The sequence below is a fragment of the Rissa tridactyla genome, chromosome 11, assembly GCF_028500815.1.
Source record: "Rissa tridactyla isolate bRisTri1 chromosome 11, bRisTri1.patW.cur.20221130, whole genome shotgun sequence".
Taxonomy (NCBI): Eukaryota; Metazoa; Chordata; class Aves; order Charadriiformes; family Laridae; genus Rissa; species Rissa tridactyla.
This window is the reverse complement of record NC_071476.1, coordinates 4,038,198-4,059,578: the sequence shown is the minus strand read 5'-3', so window position 1 is coordinate 4,059,578 and position 21,381 is coordinate 4,038,198. Positions and strand designations below refer to the sequence as shown.

General features: G+C 48.1%; 1 protein-coding gene across 1 annotated transcript in view; it reads right to left on the bottom strand.

Annotated features, from left to right (window-relative positions):
• FAT2 (FAT atypical cadherin 2) overlaps positions 1 to 21,381 on the bottom strand; it is a 58,808-nt gene that overhangs the window by 13,472 nt on the left and 23,955 nt on the right. Inside the window, exons 5-17 of the mRNA XM_054217597.1 lie at positions 20,392 to 20,703; positions 19,531 to 19,741; positions 16,898 to 17,055; positions 14,865 to 15,140; positions 14,206 to 14,416; positions 9,203 to 13,255; positions 6,688 to 6,884; positions 5,906 to 6,059; positions 4,906 to 5,139; positions 3,714 to 4,103; positions 2,207 to 2,421; positions 1,443 to 1,580; positions 644 to 787 (exon numbers count right to left, since the gene is read on the bottom strand). Of these exons, the coding sequence (XP_054073572.1) occupies positions 644 to 787; positions 1,443 to 1,580; positions 2,207 to 2,421; positions 3,714 to 4,103; positions 4,906 to 5,139; positions 5,906 to 6,059; positions 6,688 to 6,884; positions 9,203 to 13,255; positions 14,206 to 14,416; positions 14,865 to 15,140; positions 16,898 to 17,055; positions 19,531 to 19,741; positions 20,392 to 20,703 (6,693 nt within the window). The remainder of the gene's footprint in view (positions 1 to 643; positions 788 to 1,442; positions 1,581 to 2,206; positions 2,422 to 3,713; positions 4,104 to 4,905; positions 5,140 to 5,905; positions 6,060 to 6,687; positions 6,885 to 9,202; positions 13,256 to 14,205; positions 14,417 to 14,864; positions 15,141 to 16,897; positions 17,056 to 19,530; positions 19,742 to 20,391; positions 20,704 to 21,381) is intronic.

Genomic DNA, 21,381 nt, shown 5'->3' with positions numbered 1-21,381 from the left:
AAAAAAAAGACGCCCAGGGAAACGCACAGTGCCCCTGGAGCTGCTGGATCGGGAACAGGGAAAGAAATCCCCCACCCCATGTACATCTCTCTACTACACACAGATTGAGACTCTTGCCAGCAATGGCAGAAACCCAGTGGTGGCAAGGGACTCCCTTTTGTGGTATTACATATGTGGCAGCTAAGCATGGGCAGTTGAGCCAATGTCATTGCTTGCCCCTTGAGTCATGCCAGCACAAGAGCAGATGAAAGCATGTTTTGTCTGTGTTTCTTTCTGAGTACATATAGGTGTTTTGGGTCCAAGCGACAACTGGGCTGCCTCCAGCAGACACGATGATGCTTGGGTCTGCTCTTTATGTCATGGTGTAGACATGGATGTTTTCAAGGGCAGGCTTGGAAAGTGTGAAAAGCTCTGTACTCTCTGTATTGAAAGGACAGGAGGTGCCTGAAGCTATTGGAAAGGGAAAATGGCATCTCTTGGCAGAATATCTGCCCCTGCAGATGCTACCCGTTCTTTGTGGTGATGACCACAAAGCAACAGCGTGCTTCATCACTGTCTCACCCCCCTGCTCCAACAGCAGCCCACATGTGATTACCTTAGTACCCTGAGATGGACTGTGAGAACAAACCATCTCCATGCTTACCTGCACCACCACGCTGTAGTTGAGCTGGAAGAACCGAGGAGGGTTGTCATTGACATCAGACACGTGGACGTGCACAGCAACGTCACTGAACTGAGCAGGGTGGCCATTGTCCGTGGCTCGAATTGTCAGGGAATAACTGGGGATCTGGAGGATTTGTAGTGCATGATTACTTGGAGAAATGGAAGAATGGTGGCTTTCTCACATTGATGTTTTACTGTTGAAATGCTTGAGGCCACGCATAGCGTCATAACAATAGCTTTGTTTTTGTTATGCAATGGATTGATGCAATCCATCCATAAATCTCAAAGCATGTTGATAAAGAAAATCAGCCTCACCATAGTTGCAGAGAAGGGAACCAACTTGCCAAAGATGGATGAGACTAAGCTGGGCAAATATGTGTCAATAGTGGCTTGAGCTGCTACTGTTTTATGAATGAGAGATTGTCCAGATGACCTTTCTATCTCCTCCCCATACCCGTTTTCTATAATGCTCTGATGCAGAGAAGCAGAAACCAACCACACTGGTTTCCAGTTTGGGGCCGACTCTCACCCAGCCAGCCTGAAGCACTAGTGGAGCAGATTGAAGCCCAGAGTTGTGACCACTGAAGGCCATATTTCTTCCCTAAAGCCCAACCTTCCTACAGCAGTGTCTATGAGTCTAGAAAATGAATGAATTAAAGACTTGCCTTCTGCTTACAGTATTATGAGCAGAAACAGGAGGTATCTGAGTATACTGTGCTTCCTCCATATTTTTGAGCACATCTGTTCTAGTTTTCCTGTTCCCATTTCCTTGAACTCACCTCCTCCCTGTCCAGGTGCTTGGCAATGCTGATTTGCCCACTTTTGGGTTGAATGGTGAAGTGTCCCAGTGGGTTCCCTTCCACAATTGAATATGTGATCTGATTGTTCATTGTTCCATCCAAGTCATCAGCTGACACCTGTTAGGAGAAGAAAAAGCTAGAAACCCCGGCCCAAAAAGGCCTTGCTATGGAGGAATGGGGCAAGACCTCCTCAACATTTAAGAGTATTGGTTTGAGTTTGCCTCAAAGGAGGAGCAGGAAGGAAGGCGGTTTACCTAAGTGTCATTCATTAGTTTTTTTTCAAGACAAAACTCAACACAGCTCCAACGATAGCTTTCTCCTTTTCCCTTTCTTGACTTTACTACCCCTGTGACGGTAACAGGCTGGGCAGGGAACTCCAGACAGGAATACCTTGGGATCTGCTGTTCTGCCAAGGGAAGCCTCTGCCTTCCCCAGGTCACAAGAGTATTGGCCTTCTGCGGGTATTTTAGCTCTCTTGGGAGGTCCTCAAAGCTCCTGAGGTCCCCTTAGGTATTTCAAGCTTTCGCTTAAAGATGTCTTACAAGGCAAAGTGTTTTCCCTGTCTATGGAGTGTCAGGAATTCTGGTACTCATCCTTTTTTAAAGTCATATTTAATCTTAGATGTTGAATGTCACAAAGCCACTGAGGTGGCTGTGTCCAAGGAAAAGTAAAGTGCAGAGTAAATAATACGTAGCACAAGTAAAAGAATAGGCAAAGACAGCTGGCCTGGTTCACTATCATACCGTGAGAATGATTTCCCCAACTGCGGCGTCTTCCCGGATATCAGCGAAGTAAGGGTCTTGAATGAACTCCGGTGCATGGTCATTGATGTCGGTTATGTTGATCACCACCATGGTCACATCGCTGAGAGAAGCCGAGCCCTTCCTCGTGCCCTCGATGGATAAGTAATACTCATGACTCGCTTCAAAGTCCAAGCTCCCATTTATGTATAAGGCACCTGCATTGGCAGATGGATAGAAAAGGACAGAAGACATTTGGAATGAACGGCATGTGAAGACAGAGACGATTGCCAAACTGCCCACTGAAAAGGTGCTGTTGACCTAACTTTGACCTTCTCTGGTTAAATCAGGATACTGAAGGTCATGGCATCACATAAACCAAAATGTAACTGAACTGATTCTGCTATAACCTGACTCATTCTCATCTCAAGTGTTTGACGAGGTGAAACAAACTTTCATTCTGGAAGGTCTCCAGGAATCTTGATTGGAGGAGATCTGGGACAAAATAGGGTGAGAGTCCAAGAGTGCTATTGAAAGCCGTGACCGAGGCAGTAGTAGGGCATCACTGAACTGTGTCATAGGCAGGATGAAAAGGTGGGAGATGTAGATGCAGAGTTGTACAGGAGAAAAAGGTGTGATTTGTAAGTGAGGCTTGGGATGCAACATAGAAAGGAGGAGGTGGCTGTTAATCTCAAAAAACAAACGAGGAACATGGACTGAAGACATAAAGTGAAGGAAAAATAATATCCTGTGGGGAGCAGAATGTGTAGTTCAATGCTGTCCTGGGTTCAGCACTGAAACTGTCACAAAATTTTTCACTGGAAATGACATTGTTCTGTGTCTTAAAAGATGTACAAACTAATAAGAAGATCAGTTTGGAAAAATTAGCAAGAGCCTTGGGGACAGAGAAGCTGATGAAGGCGCCGTGAATGAGGATGTTACAGCCAAGGGCAGAAGGCCATTGATGATGCAGCCAAGGGCTTGTTTCAGGGAGTTAACATTGGTCTTCTGATAACAGCTCTTATCAGATCGCTGTGGAAACACAGCAGTGCTTTATTTGGCTAGTAAACCTGGCTCAACACCTGCTCATGGTTAACAGATCGGTATTATCCACATTCTTTGAGTGCTACCTAATAAAGCTGCCTGTTACCCTGGGCTGCAGGTTCCTTGTGGGATCAGGACGGAGAGACTTTTTAAATGAAACCACCTTCTCCTGCATTTTGAAGTGGAAGAATTTCCCCTTCCTGTTCTCCATGTATTTGTCATTCCCTTGGACCTATCTCAGGTCCCAGATATATAACAGGAGTCTTTCCATTCATTTCAAGTAAGATTTAGATCACTCCTTAAGTGACTGGGCTGGAAAAATTTAGGGTAGAAGAGAAGACTCTATTCCCTGCCCTTGTGCAGGCAGAAGTGCAAGCCAAATGGCAAAGAACCAGAGAAGACGCATATAAGGACAGCCCTTGATGTTGGGTCAATCTGGACCTGCTTGGGCATGAGATCGTCTTACCTGTGTTTGAGTTGAGCTGAAATTTCCCATGGTCGTTGCCATTCACAATCTCGTACTTGATCTCTGTGTTTTCTGCATTGTCCCTTGTCAAGGCTGACAAGTTGAGGACCTCTGTACCCACCGCCACGTCTTCTTTTACCATGGCCACATATTCAGGGGCCAGGAAAACAGGCAGATATTCATTTAGATCCACAACGGAGACAGTGACAGTGCCAAGAGCAGAGAGGGGCTCTGGGGTGCCTCGGTCGGTAGCACAGACTGTCAACTCAAATGCTGAATGCTGCGAGTCCTTCAGAGGCTTTTCCAGACGGATCACTCCCGTGGTTTCCTCAATTGAAAAGTGTCCGTTGGCAGAGTCAGACAGAGAATAGACCACCTCAGCATTGAGACCTGGAAGAATGAGAGAGAGGATGCATTAATTCATGGGTAGGAATGCTTCTAGATTTATTAACCTATTTTTTTTTAATCCATTAGGACTACGTGTACTTAATGACCTTAAATTCCTAGGGAAATATGGAGGCTGTAAGAACATCAAGTGTGCCCCTGTCCATCTGTAGGTTCAGGCATCTAGCCACCCTCACCATCATCCATCAGCATCACCTGTCTGTATTTACTGGTGCTTCCCATTTTTAATTCCCTTGTTTTTAAATGTAATTTCCCTTCATAGCTGCTTCCAAAGCAGATAAATGTGATCTTGCTTCACTGTCACTGTAAATTCAGTCTCTGCTGGAGGGGTTTATTGAAAGCTCCTTTTTTAGGAGCCTTACCTATGTTTCTGAGAATCTTTGTGTCTTCAGAAGGACCTCTCCATCCATATCATTTACCCCATCCAGATCCAAAGCTCCTTTTTTCCTTATTGTGCTCATTCTCGATTTCCATCTTTGGATGGAAGTTTCTGTCCGGTTTCGTTCCCAGAAAAACCGTGTGTCAGCTTGCACTGTGCATCACGGTTACAGTTAATGAGCACGTCCTCAAACTCTGACTTTGTGTGTTTCTACAGACATTGCAAGTCCTACAGGGTCACAAAAAGCCTGCTAGTCAAGATCATGTCAGCGATGAGATCTAGGCACATCTTCAACAAGATTCAATCATCTATGCCCATTGGTCTCTGTGGCCCTTCCCTAGATTTCAAAGGTTTCTATTCAGGATGAAAGATGAGCTCTACTAAAAAGTAAATCCCATTCTAACTCACCTTCATCAAGGTCCCTGGCAGCAACCACGGCGATGGGTGTCTTTGTTGTGGTGTTGTCAAAAACGGCCACAGCGCAGTGACTGGGGAAGAATCTTGGTGCGTTGTCGTTTGTGTCCTCTATGATCAGCGTTATATCTGCCTGGCAGGAACGGCCTCCGCCATCAGTTGCTTTGGCAACAAGATGGTACGTGGGTTTCTGTTCGCGGTCGAGAGGTGCAGACGTGGTCAGTTCCCCTGTTGGAAAGAACAGGAGATGGTCTTGTCTCCTGCAACTGCAGCCGCAGCCGAGGAGAGCTCAGAGAGGTTCAAGCATGCTGCCGTCCTGGATGAACCGTGGGAGACAGCAGAGCGGCTCTGAACACCATTTGTAATCCAGGTAATAGTGGTGATGTGTCCACACCACATTGCTCGGGGCTATTCTCGGATCACTGCCAGCCAGTGGCCCGGCAGGGCTTGGCACGGGGAGTCCTGCAAGTCAGGCTGAGCTCCATGGAAGGGATGCCGTCATGGGATAAAAGTGCTCATAAATAAATTGTACTGCTAAACACTTTTATGAACCCAGCTACGTTAAGCTTTCTGCAGCGTAAAGAACCCCAAGTGATCTCTAGGATGATCATCTCTTTGGGCAAATATACTGACCAAGGCCCGATAAGACATTCTTTAGGATTTAGAACTTGGGTCTTTGGCTCGAGCCAAAAACCTGCTGATCCTTCCTCCTTGAGACCTGTCTGTTAGCAATAGTGTCTGCCCTTCGCTTTAACCGTGCCAATGCCAACATCTGTAAAGAAAGCTAGCAGGAAGACGCAGAGCTCGCTCTCCTCTATCCCGTATTGCAATAAACCTGCCTGTTTGCCATTCCCTCCTGGCTTGGGAGAACTGTAATGAACAGTCCTTTTGTTCGCGCAAGAGGAGATAAGTGGTCCTGAGCCATGCCTGGAGCTGGCATTTCTTGGGAGTGTGCGAGGAAGAGGATAAAAGCATCCCATTGCCCAGCTCTCACCTGTATGTGGGCCCAGCCGGAACTCCTCTGCGCCGGGGCCATGGAGGCTGTACGTTATCTGGGCGTTGCTGCCGACGTCGGGGTCGGTTGCTGATATTTTCAAAATGAAAAGACCCGGCTGAGCGTCTTCAGAGACTCTCCCAGTGTAGAATATCTGGCAAGGGCAGAAGGTGTCATTGGCATTTGAGACATCTCCGAAATACCTTCAGCTCGTGTGGGGAGGAACGGACCAGCAGAATCTTTGCAAAGGACAAACGGTGTGGTTTATAGGGGAACACAACGTGCCTCGCGTTGCCGGTTGCTGGGGTGTGGACTGGGACCAGTGAGCTCATTTCACGCAAGCCTTTGAATCTCCTTTGGGAAGCAAGGGCTTCTGTTCTTTCTCACCATGGGTAACATCCATACCAGCAATCAGCTCTCTACAATAACAAACCTCCTGATGGGAATCTCTCAGCTTAGCAGGATATAAAACTCGGTAATTTACATGCCCCTACCCAGGAGGCTTCCTGGCATTGTTTATCTCCAAAAATTATCCTTCATAATGCTTAGGCACTCACTCACTGCTGGCAAACGTGCTTGGAGGCTAGATTTAATGTTCTTGCTTGACATGCAGCTTAATTAAAATTACTAAGCATAATCAAAGGAACAGGATCGTGTGAGAAGAATTATGACAAGCTAAATCCTCTTAATGTGCTCTTTCTGTTCTTTCTTCCATGCTATTGTGTTCTCTGCTTCCCAAATGCTCCCCTCATGACCCCGATGTCCCAGGACAGATGTCTTACCTGGCCACACTCAGGGCTGTTGTCGTTGATATCCAGAACAAAAATTTCTACTTCAGTGGTAGCCTGAAATTTCCCATCAGAGGCCATAACCTTGAGGAGATATTTCTCTGTATCTTCTCTGTCCAGAGGCTTCTTGGATGAAATAGTCCATTCTCCCTCGATTTGGTTAACCGTGAACTGTCCCAGTACGTCTCCTTCTAGAAGAGGGCAAGAGGCAAGGAAAAAAGGCATTTACCGAGTGCTGAAAATCAGAAGCGATAAGGGAAGGGGGTTTAGGTGTGTCCACTGCCGGTCCCTTAGGAGAGCTGAAGGACTTGCAGCGGTGACACAGAGAGGGACTGGCGTGGCAGGTGAGGAGCTTTTGGTTTGCCTCACTGCGCAGCTGAGAAATACCCTGCCGCTTTCTCTTATTCACTGCCTTGTGCAGGCGGCGTGTTGCACTGGAGGGAGGAAACAACTCCTGATTGTAGAAATGCCTCCGTAATGTTCTCTGGACATGCATATTCATTGCCTCAGAACAACATTGTCTCACCCTCCTAAAGCGTGTCAGTCTTTCTTGGTGCGTGTTCCTAAAGGGATCTGAGAGCTGCAAATACCCTGCAGACACTGGTCGGATTTTACAGCTACAGTGCCGTGTATAGTTGTATTTCCTTTTAATCTACAGATGTGTTTAACATATAGCTGCGCTTCCTGGGGTTACTTTTTGATTCTAGAAGAGTCAAATGATGAGAGACAGGTAAATCCAGACTAGGCAGGCTCTAAGGTCCACCAGATTCATGCTGCTCCTGCTGATGCTACACAGAGTAGGTTTTAAATGGGGAGGAGAATCCTTCTGGAGAATCCCTCTCTTCTGGCAAGGAGCTGGTGTCCTCTGCTGAACCCGTGCCACCGGGCAGGAGGAGGGAGCACGTTAGGTAACGGCAGGCGATGAAGAGAGCTGGCTGCAGGGCTTGTTTGTGTTAGACTCTGAAGGGCCTCGCACAGCCGGGTAAATTAAATTCACTCTCTCCCCCTTTTCATGTGCTTTGCGGTGACGAGGTTGTGAATCTGGAGGCACCGTGAGACCTCTCCTAGCCCTTCTTCTGAGGCTGGGAGACTCCAGCCCATGCTCGGATTTAGTTTCCGTGTGTTTAAATGTGCAGGTGAACAACGGGACGCTAGGGTCTGTTTTCACCTCCTGCTTTCTTTTGCTGCAGCGCTATACTCCAGTTGTGTTTATACGCTTACGGGCAGAGCTTGACCCGTGCTTGTCGGTACAAATCAAAGAGAACATGTGGTATTCACCACTAACAACGTGCGTTCTCTTAGGTTTTTTTAAACCTAGAAGTTTAGTAGTTGGAGGTTTTTAGTAGTTTTTAGTTTTTTGAAAAGTTTTTAGTAGTTAGAAGTTACTACCACCTTTTAAGGTGGCAGAAATGTGAATACATAAACGGATTTAATCTTTCCTCCCAGAGGCTTGCAAATACCTAGACTTGCCATAAAGCAATTGCAAGTACCAGCATTCGCCCCCTGTTTTGGATGGTTACAATAATAGATAACAGGCTGCAGCACGATCTGACTAAATGTTTTGACCCTGAAGGGTCCTCATTTGAGTTTGAACAAACATTTTAATTGGAAGTATCTGTTCCAGGTCTGAGAAAGACCCTTTGGGGTCAAAAAGTACCGTAAAATCAAGCTTCTACTTGTGCAGATGCACAACAAACATGCCAGCACAACTTTTTTATTGTTTTACAGCAGTGGTTATTTTTAGTTGGCACAACGGATGTTTCAGGGATGCAAGAGTTAGTTTTAAGAATTAGTATCTTTAGTATTTCTTTTAGCCAAAACCCTCACTGAGACTGACATGATGATCTCAAATACCCACTAGGCTGCAGAGTGGTTAACTGCAGCCTGGTGATGTCTACTTGTTTGTTAAGCCTCACAGGAAACACATTTGACACCAGAAAGTGATACGCATCCTATGTGCGTATACATAGTTATTAAAAAATACAGGCAGACTACACATATGTGTGTTGCGTAAACTGACTGCACCGTTTGCAGGCGAAAAAGCAGGGTCAAAGAACTTAAATACAGATCACAGTACCTATGTGAGAAAAACCTTCCTTCCTGCTGCACCTATGCTTCTGTCCTTCCAATAGACATGGCAATTACGCTGTCTTAATTATTTCTCTGTTAAGCATGTGTAAATATGTATCTACAGTATTGTGTAACTACTCTTATATATTATATTTATTTATTTATTTCCAAAAAACCAGAAGAATTCAGTGGTAGGATAATAGTTATAATGATAATTCCACCCACTGCGTTTGTTACTAAAGAGTTTTGGATGCCCCAGACTCATCTAACTCAAGAGTCTCGCTCATGGCAGAGCTCAGGCTTCATCTCCTGCTTCTGATAGGACTGTCAGAATAATGCTCTTCTGGATTGGTATTCTATAAAACAAGGTATCGAATCCTCACTTTGAGATGATACTCTATTCTTGCTCACTGAAGGTTTAAAGTCAGGAAAAACTCACCAGTTATGTAGCACGTGACCCGCCGGTTCTGCTCAGAGATGTCTGCATCAATGGTACTCAGCGTGACAACAACCTGCCCTGGCTCCGCGTTCTCAATTACCGATCCTTTATAGAAATCTGAGGTGAACTGTGGAGCATTGTCATTTTCATCAGAGACAGTGACCTCCACCAGAGTTTGTGAAGAGAGCTGGACTTTCCTGCCATGGTCAGTGGCCACCACATAAAACCGGTAGGTCTCCTGAGCTTCGCAGTCCAGCTCTTTTAGCGTGGTGATCCACCCACTCTCACCATCAATGGTGAAGAGCCCTCGGAGGTTGCCAGATTCTGCTTCCAGACTGTAGGTCACCTGTCCATCACTTCCCGTGTCCTGGTCGTTTGCTGTCACTTGAATAACTGTGGTTCCTGATGGCATGTTCTCCATGACAAAAGCTTTGTAGGGATCTGCCTCAAAAACAGGTCTGTTGTCATTGACATCCTGCACTTGGATGTTCACAGAGACCAGGGAGACCAGCTCAGTCTCCTGATGTGAGCAGTGAGCCATAACATCAATCTGGTACCACTTGGTGGTCTCATGATCCACGGCCTTTTTGATTTTCAAAGCCCCCGTTTGTTCGTCCAGCGTGAACACCTCATCCTTGTTACTTTCTGTAGTGGTTCCCTTCACCAGGCTGTATATGATAGGATCCTCTGCAAAAGCTTTGACTGACCCTATTTCTGATCCCTCTGGAAGATCCTCAGATGCAGAGAATGTATAAAGGGGCTCAGAAAACCTCGGCAATGTCACCTCCCTGGGGACAATCTGAAGATTCACTGGGACAAGGGAGTTCCAGTGAGGGGGTCTGCCATCTTCTGCTTTCACCTTGAAGTTAAAGGCTCTGTTTTCTAAACCAACAAGGCTCTCCTTGATCTTAACAACCCCAGTGGCAGCATTGATCTCGACAAGGTCTTCTGCCATGTCTTCCACAGAGTCAACGGAATAAATGACATCCGCATTTGCACCTTCATCAGCATCATAAGCCAGTACCTGGATGACAGGGGAGCCTTTGCTTACGTTGGACTGGATGGACAGTGTGTATTCAGAGGCTTTGAACTGAGGTGGGTTGTCATTCTCGTCTGTAAGGATTATTTTGACAGTGCAGAACGCCACCTTTCCACCCCCGTCCTTGGCCATGACTTTAATGGCAATGACTCTTTCTGTTGAATTTTCCCTGTCCAGTTTTTGCAGTGTGGCAATACGGCCTTTATTGTCTATGGAGAACTTCTCATGGGCGAGTTTGTTTATGATGGTGTAGTCTATGGTGCCATATGGGCCACCATCAGGGTCAATAGCCAGCAGTTCAATCACTTTGGTACCTATCTCAGCATTTTCTGCCAGCTCTGCCTCATATACATTCTGCCGAAAGGAGGGGCTGTATTTGTTGGCATTTGTAGTATTGATATACACAGGCACAGTGCTCTTGAAAACTCCATCTGAAGCAGAAACTCTGAGGTTGTAAGATGACTCCAAGTCCTTTTTGCAGCGGTTGAACATGGATATTATTCCAGAAGTGCTATTGATAGTGAAATGCCTGTTGTCATTGCCTGAGAGTATCACATATTCCAGTCGCGTGGTGTCTCCGCTATCGGGGTCCAGGGCTTGGACTTTTATGACGATGTGCCCACATGTAGCCATTTCGCTCACCTTGGCTTCATACTGAAGCTGGCTGAACTCAGGGGGATTGTCATTGATGTCTGTCACATCTACAATTACCAGGGCGTCGCTGCTAAGGGGAGGCATCCCGTGATCTGCAGCTCTTACTTTCATGCGAAACTGTTGATTTTTTTCATAATCAAGTGCTTGAGCCGTTGTAATTTGCCCTGTGCTGGCATCAATATTGAAGAACTTGGTAGCATCTGAGCCATCATCCAAGATCTGATAGGAGACCACTTTGTTTCTGCCTGAATCCCTATCAGAAGCAGACAGTTGGACGACTGGGGTCTGTGCTGGCAAACTCTCCGAGACGGATGCCGTGTAGATCATCTGAGAAAATACAGGAGGGTTGTCATTAATGTCCTCTACCTCCACCTCCACTCTAGCTTCTGAAAAGGATCCTAGTGCTGTGTCCGTGGCTCTAACGGTGAATGTGTGTTTTGTCTCTAGCTCGTAGTCCAGCTGACCTGTGACAGTAAGGACGCCGGTTTTGAAGTCGGTGCTGAACAGTTTCAGGGAATCTTCTTCCACAATGTTGTAGATGAGGCGCAAGCCTTCAGGGCTGCGAGCCTGTATGTGGAGGATAGATGTGTACAGGGGGATGTTTTCTGGCACCTTCACTCGGTAGTACAAACTTTGGAACAGAGGGTTGGATTTGTTCCTCACGCTGATCACAACCTCCTCTTCAGCATGGAGGGGAGGCTCGCCTTTGTCCTTAGCAATGACTCGGAGGTTGTATTTATTTAAAGCTTGATAATCAAGAGGCTTTTTAAGTGAGATGTCTCCTAGGTAGGGGTCAATCCAAAAATACTTGTAGTCCTCTGCAAATGAGTAGGTAATGGCTCCATTATCCCCTATGTCTTTGTCTGTTGCTGACACCTGGAAAAGTACGTCACCTGGTTCTGTGCCGTCCTGCACCGAGGTGTAATATGGCACGTTCTCAAACTGCGGTGGATTGTCATTGACATCCTCTACGTAAACCTTAACTGTGGCTTGGGACACCCTTGGTGGTTTCCTGTTGTCCTTCACTTCCACAGCTACCTCGTGCATGTCTTGTGTTTCACGGTCAAATTTCACACCCTTGGTTTGGAGTACTCCCGATGCCTGGATCATTTTGAATCTTTCCTTTCCATTCAAAAGTGAATAGAAAAGTGGTTCGTTTAGCTGATATCCCTTGACCCCAAGAACAGTGAGAGTCTTCTCATCTGTAGAGTTCTCCACCACAGTTGCTGTATACACATCGTGATCAAATTTTAAGCCAGTACCATGTGCTTGAGTTAAATTTAGCTTAACCAGAGCAGTACTCTTATATAAGCCATCACCAGCTCTCACCATAAGTTCGCGATAGCTTCCCAGGCCAGTAGCATTAAGAATGGAGATGAGACCTGTGAGTGGATGAATATAGAAAGCATTGTCAAGGTTCCCTTCCACGATGTTGTAAGTCACCTCTGAATCTGCATCTTTTGCCTGCACTGACAAAAGCTCCATCCCTGGGTGGGCAGGCAGCAAGACAGAGAGCTCATAAGTGTCTTTGAAAAAGACCGGAGGTGAGTCGTTCACATCTTTCACATGGATTGTGACCTTGGCTGTCTTGGATGCAAATAAGCTGGGACTTCCACTGTCACGTGCATGTACACTGAAGTGGAAAACTGGGGTGAGCTCATAGTCTATATCAGCACGACTGGTAAGAGTCCCTGTGCTGGGATCTACCGTAAAATATTTCAGTGCCTCCGGTTCCAAAATCTCATAGACCAGCAGACCATTGGAGTCTTGATCAGCATCTGTTGCATGGGTCACGAGGGGAGCATTGCTTTCATCCAGAACCATGCTCTGTGACGGAGCATTCTCCATGATCCAGCCCACGAAGGAAGGCTTAACGAAAACAGGCGCGTTGTCATTCTCATCTATGACATAGATAAGTACCATTGTGTCCATAAATGCTCCAGCCATGTTGGTGCCACGGACTTTCAACTGGTAAAAAGATACCTGCTCAAAATCTAAGCTTTTCTGAGTGGAAATAAGGCCCGACTGATAGTTCATGGAGAACACTCCATCTCCATTTCCATCTTTTATTTCGTAGCTGACTGGTGACAAGCTTGTGGCTGAAACCTGGATCAGAGGAGAGCCAACAGCAGTGGATTCACTGATCTCTGTGATGTATTCAGCCTCTGGAAATTTTGGAGGGGTTCGATCAGAGGGTCTAATGCGGACGTGTACTGTAGCAGAATCTTTAAGCTGGGGAAACCCCTGATCTTCTGCCTTTACAATAAGAGTAAATCGTTCCTGCCTGGATGGGTCCAGTTTCTGGGCAACTGTAATAATTCCAGAATATGGGTCGATGCTGAAGAAACCTTCCCCATTACCTGCAAGAAGAGAAAATGCAACATGAAGAACACAGACACGCTACTGGTTTTGGTTTTCTGATCCTCTTTTCCATAGATGCTCCTGATTTCAGACCTAATTAACATCTGTTTCTTTCATTGGGAGACAACAATCTTCATCAGTTTCTAAATAATTTTCGTTCTAAGAACAATGAACCCATTGAGATCTACAAGCTAACTTTTAAATCAATCAAAATGTAAATTAGAGATAATACCCTTCTAATTTGAGCATATTTAGTGGTGGCAGAGCATGTGCTTGAAGCTTTTGCCTCGTGTGCAGAACATGGTAGCGCAGACTGTACTAGTTGCTTCAAGCCCTGTCATGCTTATAATTACCAATACTTCGGGAGCAATTAAATTCCTCAGTCCTTGATCTAAATTGCAGCGAGAAAGATGGGGCAAAGGATGGCTTGTCTCCTGCAAAGGATTTACCTGGTAAACAGGCAATGTGGCACAGCTATAAATATTTAAGTTTTAACCTTTAAAGTGAATGATAAAATACTAGCCCACTGAGCTTGTGTAACCTAAAAAGACCATCAACCAATGCGGAGAGGGTGCTTGCTTCCTCAAGGATGTATTTCTTGGTAGAACTGGTGGAAGTGATGGTGACTGCTGTGGGAATGGGAGTACTTTTGCCTAACAACTGGACAGGGATCCCTTCCACAGTTCCCATAGATGGGAAGAGCAGATTTAAGTGGATCTAACTTGTCCAGTCACATTTTTTTCTTAGACCAGTGACTCAAGGTTGAACTGTCTTCCTAAGGAAAGATGCTTTTTCCTCTGGGTAGGAAAAAAATCATATTTTAGCAATGTGCAGCCTTTACTGATCTTTGCAAAAGCTACAGGAAGCTGGTCAACTGTCTGGCCACCAGCTAGAGCACGGAAATGCGGGCACGTTCATAGCCAAAACCACCTTGTTGCATGGCTCTCACCTGCCTGAAGGGAATAGTGGATTTCAGCGTTGGCTCCTTGGTCCTGATCAAGGGCTCTGACTTGTATAACCTCTGTGCTCACCACTGCTGAGTCCAGCACTTCTGCTTCGTAATGGATGCTGCTGAACTGTGGAGGGTGAAGGTTGCAGTTCTCCACGTGAATGATGACCCGAACAAAGTTCCTCTTGATGGGGACCTCCTGGTCCCGTACCTGAATGACAGAGGAAGAGCAGGTATGGTCACATCAGGGAGCAGACAGCCTTTCCTGCACCAGGTTTCCAGTAGCTCACCAGGACTCTTAGAGAGGGTGGTCTGTTTCTGTGGCACCAACCCCTTGGGTGGGAATGAGCCTGTGAGTTTCAGCACCAAAGCTCAGCCTTGGACTTGAAACCAAACATTAACAATTATCCACTGGGCTTTCTTGGATAAGAATCCAGTGGCCCTCCAATGAAATCAGCAGGTGATGGTCTCGGCACATGGTTAGAGGAAAGCAGGACTTCTCTAGGATGGTTATATACTAAAGGTTCACATCCTGCTTTCCTCTACCCTGTGGTTCTAGACAAGACCTCCCTCAAAGACTAGAACCAGTCTGAATTTCTCCAGTGACTTATATATCCCAGAGAAGGTGATGGATTCAGCAGGGTTTGGCTAGGACTCACCATCACTGTTAGGGTGTGTTGTGGCATGGGCTGGGAACTGAAGCCTTCTGCTGTTGTGAGGACCCCGCTGTTTGGATCCAACTGGAAAAGTCTTGTGCTTTTGGGGTCCACACTGCCATGGATGGTGTAGATGAGTCCCTTGCCTTTGTCCTTGTCTGTTGCACTGACTTGAAGGATTTCCCTCCCCGAGGGGGTGTCTTCAGGAATCCTCACCTCGTAATGGCTCTCCAGGAACTGTGGACGGTGCTGGTTGATATCAATCACGTGGATAAAGGCCTGTGGGGGAGACAGCACAGTGAGGGCAGCAGAGGTGTGGGAGAACCTGACTTATGCAACCATATAAAATCTCAGCTACCGACCCCTCTGGGGTGTAGCAACGCTCTGAGCCCTGGAACCATCACAGATCTCCAACCCTTGGGGCTTTGCCATCCACGGAGCCCTTTTGTCCTTCTCCCCGAGGCACTCCGGTGATGCCTTCCCTTAGTGATTTTCAGTTTGCTTCCTCTTGTTTTTTTTAATCTCTCCGATCTGGCAAGCCATTCAGACTGAACGTGCCTGCACTTGGCACATGGGGAAACTGTCACAGCCTGCTGTGAAAAGCAGCAGTGGCTCAGCCATGGTGCCAACTTTGCTGGCTGGTGCCTCCACAACCAGCCCTCGTTATTTACACACCAGAAAGCTGACAGGGGACGTTTGGTAAAGGGCGGGGGGGGGGGGGGGCTGGCCTATCTCAAGAGCAGCAGATGCGTGGAGAAGGTATGCAGAACCAAAGTTTGTGGTCTACACTTTGTAGCTCCATCTTCCCCTCTGCATTTAACAGCAAACCCCTGAGAATGGCCTGCCTGAATCCTGCCTGCAAAGTCACCTAGTTTTCTCTTTTTCCTCCTCCTGCCTTCTACTGTCCTGACCCCCCTACTGATGTGCTGACTGCATCTTAGGAAGTCCCAACCAAGTGTAATAATTTGCTTCCTTTAGCAATCCTGAACATGCCACGGGTGTTTTGCGCAAGCAGGTTTTTTGACATCTGCTAGCGGCCTTGAGTGCCAAAATAAACATAGGGATGAGATGCAAGGTGGCAGGGAATGCACACCAGGCAAGGTGGGGCTTTGTTTGTTTATTTGGAACAATACTCGAAGATAGTTGAGAGAGATAGCCATCCGTTAGCATTGCGTTTCGCAGGAACGGCAGTGTTCTTCACTCATCATCCCCCGCAAACCTCCGCAGTGAATTTCCCACAATAAGCATCACTGACGGGTGACTCACGTTCTAGGCCTTCCTGCGCAGTGAGGGGTGGATTTTTGGCTGCTGCTTATGCGTGCAGAAAACGGTTGGTGAAAGATCAAGCCTTGAACACCCCTCCTGAGGGTAGGTAAACATGGGCAAATCTCAGTAGCCATTTTAACTGGCGCTCGGGGGCATGCCCGAGAGCAGCGCGCCTCCTTTCGGCAGCGCTTGCTTTTCACGTGGCAACTCAGAGGACGCAGCATCTCTGCCATTGCCCCACTCAGTCCCATGGACCTCAGTGCTGATGTGTTATCAGTGGTCCACACACTTGGAGCAGCACAGGGCAGGGCCTCATCCCACCTCTTGCAGATGCGTCTGTGCTGGCTATACATAGACTAGTAAGTCCCAGGAATACCCCTTGACATGGTACCATGGTCCCAAGCCTGATCTAACGGCGTATGTGTTTCCCTTACGTCTTAGCGTGTTGTCCCAGTAATGTTGTAGTTCAGCCTGAGCAGTTGAGAGCAGGTTGAGGTCTGTGAGTGTGAATGGTCACCCCAGCTTGGCTGCAGGTGTAGATGTGTCCTTGTGTGCTGTCTGTGATCAACAAGGAAAGGCTCAGGCTTTCCTAGAACATTTGTGTTTCCAACAACATAAACAAAAACCAACTTATCTTGGTACTTAGGAAAGACTTGGGCCATTGTGTAAAGTAAGATCACAGTATAAGGAGATTCTTGTGCCTGGCACCTGAGTTCAGTGGGGTCAGAAGATCCCCTTTGGCATATACTCACTCTAGATGGGGTCTCTACTAAAGAAAAAAGCATTACCTGGGTTTTTATGGTAGTGGACCCATCAGTGACTTCTACTGTCAGGTTATAGCTTGACTTCTTCCTTGCATCGAGGGGTCTTGCAATGACCATGCTGCCTGTGCTCTTTTCAATGTCAAAATCCATGTCGTCGTCGCCACCTGGGATAAGGGAGAGATGAGAAAATGAAACGGGGGGCAGTTACACTTAGACTTTCGTCTGGAGCAAGCTGCGGGTGCTGGCAGCCTCTGCAGGGGAAGGAATTCCAGGAGTCGCCTGGAGGTTTGAAGGATGAGGATCTCCCCTCCAGACACCGTACGCAAACCACATGAGGTCATGCCCAGCCACAGATACGTGGTGTGCCAGGCAATATACCTTGAATGGGGACGTGTAGGCACTCATTCTAGCTGTGCCTCTTTGGCCACAGCTAGACTGGGGACAGTGCCATAGGTGAGGTTTCCCCCAAATCTGGAAACTAAATACAAAATGTGCTAGATGGACGCAGGAGACAGGGAGGACATGGAGAAGCTGGACAAAAAGGTAGTCACAGATGGTGACAAAGGAGGATGAAAGGGAAGGTGAGGGGAATTAGAGCAAGTGAGGAGGAGGAGAGAAGGGGAAAGGATGCACATATGCATACGATGGCCTAGCTAGATTTGCAAGAGGCAGATTTGAGCATTGATTCATCTGCACAAGGTCTCCAGCTATGCAGTGTCACAGGCTTAGCAGGGATTGGTGACCTGCAGGGCTGATTGACGCTCTTTCTGGCTTCCAACTCAAGGTCACACTGTGGGCATGTCAGCAACGGTCTTCATTGCCGCGGTTTGGAGCCTGTGGGCTACCCGAAGAAGCCCAATAGCTGAACAGTTGGGGAGGCAGACGGTGCTTCCAGGGTGAGCAGAGCCTGCTGCCTCCAACCCAGATGGCTGCGTAGTGCAGGGAACCGCAGGCCTGAGCAGCTCAGCAGCAGAAGGCTGTCCCTCACGCCACTGCTGTTCAGCCCTGGCGTGGCACCTCCATTTCTCATGCCTCACTCGCTGGCGGCCTGTTCGTTCACACGTGAAACACTGCTACGCTGTTCTGAGATATGGACAGGTAGAAGCAGTTTTCTGCGATTTGTCCCCGGTCTCAGCTTCTCCCTTCCCAGCTACTGGGTGTTCTGGGTTCTGCTTTATTCTCTTGCCAACTGGGAAAATCTTGTCTAGTAGTTAAATGACACATCTTTCGTTGCCGGAGAAATGCAGTGGTTGCCAGCCATCTGGACCACCACTTTTCTGCTGGGAAGGAGACAAGAAAGAACCAGAGACGGAGGAAAAGAGAGACCCATGAGTGTGTTTCCCTGAGAAGAGAGAAGGGCTCCCTTTGCACGCTGCCAAAGGGAAAGAGGAAGCCCAGGAAAGGAAAGAAGTGGAAAAAGATGCTGCTTTGTCAGAGTTTTTGCAGACACCAGTGACAGAGCTTTTGCGGAATGGGAAAGGCGAATTTTTGAATGAGGTGCTGAAGGCTCCTGGATCTCTGCATCACCCGCTTGGTTACCAGCTACCGTGATGCTTTGCTTCCCTAACAGGGGAAATGAAATCCTGCCCTCTTCCACCAGTATAGAAACCAAGAGAGCCCTGAGTAGCACTTGGGGCACCAGAAACTGGTAAAGATGAGGTCAAGCATACAGGCAAGCACTCAGCAGGGAAACGACAGGATAACGTTCAGAGGAATACACCGTTAATGCTGCAAACCCAAGCAGACACTACTAATGCCACATAAGCCTTGCACTGATGTTGTCTGCTCCTTGTAGCGCTGTATCTCTTGTTGCTTAATTGTATTTATACACCATTATCCCTGCCCTAACACTGTAACGGGGAAAACTATTCACTCACCCAATTAAGGCTTTGTCTGACGAGGGCAAGCCCTGCAGGCAGTGTCAGGGAAAGGCTGTGCAAGGCAGATTGGGGCACCGCTTCAAAACCCCAAATTACACGAGCACAATTTGCCCTCGTTCGTAGGACCAGTTCCGCACACGTGCTGCCCCACGAGTCCCCCGGGGTGACAGCCCACGTCCCCTCTGCCCTGGCATTGTGTGTCTTAGAGGAGGCCCTACAGCCTCCTCACATTTCATGTCTAAGTCATCCCTGGGATGCCGTGAGGTGGAAGGGAGAGTCCCACCAGTCAGGTCAGGACAGCTCTTTGAGGAATCCTTCCCTCTCGGCTCCCTGTCGGGACCACGGGCTCAGCAGGGAGGGAGCGACGGGGGGTGTCTGCAAGACCCAGCCAGACACCCGGGTCCTCGCAGGCTGCTTGACCACAACCAACAGTGTCACTCCATTCCCAGGAGGAGCCGGGGCCAGCACGCCCTGCCTTTCACACGACATCGGAGAACACCTCAAACACTGGCAAGTCCCAGAATGTCATTAAAAAAAAGCGTGTTAGATAATTGCACTTGGCAGCGGAGCCCTTGGACGGGCAGCTTTGTCTATTGCTGTTTAAGCCTTTTGGTGTCTGTGAGAAAGCTTTCCCTGTAGCTCACCTACACCTAAAGCAAACAACTTCATTAGCTCAGGCATGCGAGTGCTGACAGCCAACGGAGCTGGGGCAAGCGCTCCCAGACACACCGCTGCCCGGCTTTAATTTCTGTGTCTCACCTGTGATATTAAACCACACTTGGCTGGGGCCCATTTCAATGCTGATCACTCCCACCATATGGTTTACGGGATCTGTTTCCATCACAGCAAAGTTAAAATGGGGTTCATCGAAAGCTAGTGGTTCTGAGGAAGGGCCGGGCCGGGCGACCCAGCTGATGTGAAGCCGCACGTGGGAGGAAAGTGGTGGGCTGCCGCCGTCTGTTGCCTTGACCTGCCGGGAAATGCATGTGCAGTCAAGGAGAAGGCTGATTTAGCCCATAGGAGCCCCATGGGAAGCTGCTTCTCCCACCCACCAGGAGTTTCAGGTCCGAGCGCACTCAACGTCCCACAAAACAAACCTGACCCTGTGGTCCATGCCCTGCCTGCTTTCGAGGCAGAGCCACGCAACCCAAATTCCTCTTGGCTATCAAGCAAATCTGCCAAGCTCGGTCCACAGCAGAGACCTGGATCACCAGCCTTGTGGCAGGGACCCTCGTAGCGTGTGAGAGCTTTAAATCTGCATCCAAGCCCCATGTCCTGATCAAACTGCTGAACGGAGGTACCACTGAAATCCCAAGACTGTTCAGGTTCGGGTCCACATCAATATGGGATCGTGGATCACTGTACTAATCTCTGAGAGCGGGTTGGACAGTTAATTTTAAATTTATACTCCATTTTTAATAGCTTCTTACCTTCTGCATTTCCCATCATTCCCTCCCAGTTTCTCTCCCTGTAACGCAGGTCTGTCTCATTCAAGCTCTCCTCCCACTGCTGCATTCTCTCCATCTCTTTCCTTCTTTTATCTTTTCTTTTTCTGCAGCCTTTCCTCTCTTTCCCTCTCCACCCATCTCTTCCCACTGGCTCTCTCTGTTTCCCTCTCACCGTGAGTATGTTGTATTCGGAGGCAGGAAAAGCTTTTCTGGAGAACACCATGCCGGTTGTGGGGTTGATGGTGAATATCCCTTCCTCCTCCTCCTCGATGGTGTAGGTGATCTGGCTGTTCTGGCCCTGGTCACGGTCTGAAGCGATCAGCCTGTAGACCGGCAGCGGCATCTCCGAGGCATCTCTCTCGGGGAGCTGCACCATGAAGAGCTTGTGGGGGAAACTGGGAGGACTGTCGTTGGCGTCCAGGACTTGTATCACGACTCTGCTGGTGGACTTCAGGGCTGGCTCTCCGTTGTCAGAAACAGCCACCTGCCAGCAAGGAAAGGGAGTAGGTGACAGAGCTGTTTGTCGTGACCCAGGACACGAGCAGCCAGCCTTCGTCCTGGTGGGCAATGACTACACGAGGGGTTTGGTGTGGATCTGCATTTGTAGCTCGACACCTTCAGAGACATTGCTCCTCTCTGTAGGGTGAAGTCTGGCGGCTGTAGCTGGCCCTGTGCAAGGCTTGTGCACGCCCAGGGGGATGCGCCCGCAGCCGTTCAGGGCAGTGGGTCAGATCTAGGTCAGACTGTTGCTCACGAGGGGTCACACAACTCAAAACCTTTGTATGTCAACGGCTCAGCAAGCTGTCCCCCATCTTCCCTTCGCTGTGCCTGTGCACGCTCCCAGCGTGTTGCATTGCAGAGAGAAATGTATTATCCTCAATCACCCCGATAGACTGCAACACCTCAAGATCCCTCTAATGTAAATAAGTGTAGCTCAGAGCAGCTAAGGATGGGGCAGGTAACACAAAGCTACACAGCAACCTCTGATACAATGAGATAAATCAGGGTGGATTTCTCCGGCTCGCTCTTTCCCCCATAACTTATTATCCATCCTGCTAGAGGACAATTCCAGTCCTCTTCCTGCATTCCCACAGCTTCCAGAGCAGGCCTTTAGCTCCAGTCTTCAGTAAGGAAATAATAAACCCCGCAGTACTGCTGCAGC